The sequence below is a fragment of the Carlito syrichta genome, unplaced genomic scaffold (assembly GCF_000164805.1).
Source record: "Carlito syrichta isolate Samal-C Ts95f unplaced genomic scaffold, Tarsius_syrichta-2.0.1 Scaffold315309, whole genome shotgun sequence".
NCBI lineage: Eukaryota > Metazoa > Chordata > Mammalia > Primates > Tarsiidae > Carlito > Carlito syrichta.
This window is the reverse complement of record NW_007259405.1, coordinates 63,637-67,944: the sequence shown is the minus strand read 5'-3', so window position 1 is coordinate 67,944 and position 4,308 is coordinate 63,637. Positions and strand designations below refer to the sequence as shown.

General features: G+C 37.3%; 1 protein-coding gene across 1 annotated transcript; it reads left to right on the top strand.

Moving 5' to 3' along the window:
* The first annotated feature begins 1,718 nt into the window (after positions 1 to 1,718).
* LOC103275096 (zinc finger protein 678-like) lies at positions 1,719 to 4,022 on the top strand. The gene is made up of 4 exons (XM_021706163.1): positions 1,719 to 1,767; positions 2,384 to 2,817; positions 3,013 to 3,167; positions 3,248 to 4,022. Exons 1-4 carry the CDS (start codon positions 1,719 to 1,721, stop codon positions 3,597 to 3,599), a joined length of 990 nt encoding a protein of 329 aa, XP_021561838.1. The 3' UTR covers positions 3,600 to 4,022.
* The last annotated feature ends 286 nt before the right edge of the window (positions 4,023 to 4,308 follow it).

Sequence of the window (4,308 nt, the reverse complement as noted above, 5' to 3'; positions counted from 1 at the left end):
ACCTGCTGGGCTCCAGCGATCCTTCCGCCTCAGGCTTCCGAGTAGCCGGAATTACAGGCACGTGCTACCATGCCTGACTAATTTTTTATTTATTGTAGAGATGAGGTCTCGCCTGCCCAGGTGGGTCTCGAACCCACGGGCTCAAGCAATCCACTCACCTCAGCCTCCCAAAGGCATGGGATTACAGGCTGATCCACGGAGCCCAGCTTTGTCTATGCTTTTTGAATCTTATATTTTTTTAGTCAAGGGTCTCAATCTGTCATCCAGGATAGAGTGCAGTGGCACACTCATAGCTACTGCGGTCTTGGCCTGTTGAGCTTCTGGGATTCCTGTGCCTCAACCTTCCAAGTAGTTGGAAATACAGGTGTGTGGCATCATTGCCAGCTAATTATTTGATTTATTTTAAATGCCAGGCCTCACCATGTTTGCCAGGATGGTCTCAAACTCCTCACTCAGGAAGTTCTTTCATCTTGGCCTCCCAAAGTGCTGGGCTTACATTTGCGAGCCACCACATTTATGCCAAAATTTTGATAGTAGCTTGTCTGACTATGCTTGTATTTATCCTAGTTCAATTCCAATCAACTTGTTGATTTTCCTTTTTTGCTTCATTGCATTTGAAAATCTGTCAGATTTTTTGCAATTTTCAACTCCACAAATTCTTTTTTTTTTTGAGTTGGAGTCTCACTCTGTCTCCCAGACTGGAGTGCAGTGGCCACTCCCGGCCACCGCAGCCTCGACCTGCTGGGCTCTGGCGATCCTTCTGCCCCAGCCTTCCAAGTAGCTGGAACTACAGTACAAATTCTTATTTTTAATAGTTTTTTAATCTCTTTGTTGATTTTTTTTCCTGGTTTCATTTGGTTATCTGTATTTATAGCTTATTAAGTCTCATTAAGCTGGTCATTTAAAATTCTTTGTCAGGGCCTGTGTATGTCTTCTGTGTATGTTGACATATGAGCATTTATATTTTGGTAAACCTTGTAGATGTGGAAAATGGGATAAATCTTTTCACTGTTATTCCAAGTTTTCACAACATCAGAGGGTTTATACTTTAAATTTTCAGTATCTGCAATGACTGTAAAATCTTATATCAAGATATAAACTATACAGACATGTTGAGAAATTTACAGATGTAAAGAGTACCATTATCTTTACTTAAACCAAACATCTTTTGAATGTACAAATGTAAAAAAAAAAGGTCTAAAGACTTTAATCAGCAAACACTTTATTTGGTATTAGAGCATTGGAGACAATCTACAAATTTAAAGACCATCAACTGATTTTGTTGCAATTGAATTCTGGATTTATCTTGTTATTGTACTGTAATTGAGTCCTTTATTCTGATTCTTTGTATGCTTTGGGATACTTTGTTGGAATTTGGGTATTTGAAAAAGAGATACCTGTCATAATGTTTATGAAGTTATTTTATCTAGATATTGTGGCACTAACACTAAGTTAGAGATTCTGGGAGCCTCTCATACCTGTTCTCAGGATGTGTCTTCTCTGGCATTATGCATGTACTCTTCCAGTTAAATAGTTTGATCAAGTTATTTGCTATATCTGTGGTCTTTCTATGGTACTGCAGTCTGTCTGATGCTATAAGAATAATTTTCCTTTAGTCTCAACAGATGCAACCTATTATACAAATTATACCACCATCTTTTTCAGTACTCTGTAAACTGAGAGAGAAACCAGCCTTTGGGCAACACCCAAAGCGTAGTATGGACTCAAGCTCCATCACCTGCTTACTCCCTGAGGAAGAAATCAAGAGTTAGAAATTTTCATCTGATTTCATCATACTGTTTTGTGAAGGAATAGAGCTTACGGTGGCAAAATAACTAAACTTCCTCTTCCATGTAACTCTTTTTAACATTGGGTTCAGTGGGGATCCTGTAATTTCTTATCTGTTTTTGAGTTTTCAAAAAGGCATTGTGGTAAATATTTCCTTAAGGATATATATATGGAGTGGAAATCTGTGATTTTTTTACTTTTCATCATGCTTATGTCATAGACATATTATGTTTGATTTTTTTTTGAGTTGGAGTCTCACTCTGTCACCCAGACTGGAGTGCAGTGGCCACTCCCGGCCACTGCAGCCTTGACCTGCTGGGCTTCAGCTATCCTTCCGCCTCAGCCTTCCAAGTAGCTGGAACTACAGGCGCGTACTACCATGCCCGGCTACTTTTTTTTATTTATTGTAGAGATGAGGTCTCGCCAAGTTGCCCAGGTGGGTCTTGAACCTGCGGGCTCAGCAACCCACTCACCTCAGCCTCCCACAGTTGCGGGATTACAGGCTGAGCCACCGAGCCCAGCTTATGTTTGATTTTTAAAGGATATTCACCTGAGTCTAGTATGTAAAGTAAATTGTTATTTTCATGATTTTCAGCTGTGACTTCTCATTACACTAAGGGCCTGTTACCAGACAAGAGCATAGAAGACTTGCTTATAAAGGTTCCAGTGGGAAGATATGAAAGATTTGGCCTTAAGAACTTATACTTAATAAATTCTTTGGAAAGCCTGCATGAGGGTGAAGGGCAGATAGGATGTTCTATTGTAAGTAACCATTACAAATGTAACAAGTGTGGGAAAGTCTTTCAACAACACTCTGAATTCCTTATCCACCAGAGTATACATATTTCTGAAATGGCTCCCAAACATGAATATGGCAAAATGTTTAAGCAGTCTCCCAAATGTAGTGAACAACAAGAAATTAGTGGAGAAAATGTACAAAATATATGTGGGAAAGTGTTTAGGAAATCATCTTATCTAAACAGACATGAAAGAATCCAGAGTGGAGAAAGAGCCTTCAAAAGTGAAAAAGTAACAAAGTCCTTAGCTATTACTCATGCCATTCTGAACATTGGAAAATTCTTTTTTTTTTTTTGGAGAGAATCTCTATAAATGTGAAGAATGTGATAAAGCTTTACTTGGAATTCACATCTCATTCGCCATCAGAGAATCCATACTGTGCATAAGCCCTGCAAATGTCAAGTATGTGACAAATTATTTTTATAGTACTCACATCTTATTCAACATCAAAGGGACCATAGTGGAGAGAAACCCTATAAATGTGAAGAATGTGGCAAAGCCTTTCACACTTGTTCAGACCTTACTCAACATACTATGATCCATACTGGAGAAAAACCCTACAAATGTGAAGAATGTGTCAAAGTCACTCTCCCAAAGAATTTGCTGGACACATGACCATCCATACTGGAGAGAAACTGTACAAATGTGAAGAATATGGCATAGCCTTTCATTGCTACTCAAAGTTAATTCAACATCAGAGATTCCATACTGGAGAGAAACCCTACAAATGTGAAGACTGTAGCAAAGACTTTTCTCAGTACTCCAGTCTTATTGAACATCAGAGAATCCATAGAGGAGAAAAACCCTACAAATGTGAAGAATATGACAAAGCTTTTCAAGCTCCTAAAAGATTTGCTGGACATATGACCAATTGTACTGGAGAGAAATTCTACAAATGTGAAGAATGTGGCAAAGCCTTCCACACTCATAAAGAATTTGCTGGACTTAAGACCATTCATACTGAAGAGAAACCCTATCAATGTCAAGAAAAAGCCTTTCACTCTTCACAATGAATTTGCCAGATACATGATCATCCATACTGGAGAGGAACTCTATAAATGTGGAAAATATGGTAAAGCCTGTTGCTCTCATATACAACTTGATGGACATGTGAAAATCCATACTGAGGAGAAACTATATAAATGAGAGGAATGTGATAAAGCCTTTAGTTCTCATTCAATACTTGGTTGACATATGAGCATCTAAATTTTGGTAAACCCTGTAGATGGGAAGAATGGGATAAAACTTTTCACTATTATTCCAAGTTTTCACATCAGAGTATTTATACTCTAAATTTTCAGTATCTGTAATGACTGGAAAATGCTATATCAAGATGTAGCATACAGTACTGATGTAACTCAACTTTTATATATATATAATATATATTAGTTATGCATCATTTTGATTATTGTAATAAAGATTATACAGGAACATAATGATAAGACATGTCTCTGAATCCTGACTATTGTAAATTGTATATATTATGTAGAAATTATACTTTCCTTAGTCTACCATGCACATGAAGACTTGTGTTATTTATACTGAATGAAATAACAAAATTATCACTCAAAAGTTATGCATACAAGAGCTAAAGAAGAGGAAGTTGAGTGCTTGTGTGTGAATATATGCCTAAATTCAAAAAGACATTGTTGGTACAAAAGAAACAATTTAAAATCTGAAAGTAAACCAGGTTTATCTTCCTCACATTCAATTTATTCTACT

Excerpts from the sequence above, each read along its gene's own strand:
- LOC103275096 (XM_021706163.1), top strand. The coding sequence starts at position 1,719 with ATGGACTCAAGCTCCATCACCTGCTTACTCCCTGAGGAAGAAATCAAG. Across the intron at positions 1,768-2,383 it reads CCCTGAGGAAGAAATCAAGA|CTGTGACTTCTCATTACACT; the intron begins GTTAGAAATTTT and ends CATGATTTTCAG. Across the intron at positions 3,168-3,247 it reads AAATGTGAAGAATGTGTCAA|AGCCTTTCATTGCTACTCAA; the intron begins AGTCACTCTCCC and ends AGAATATGGCAT.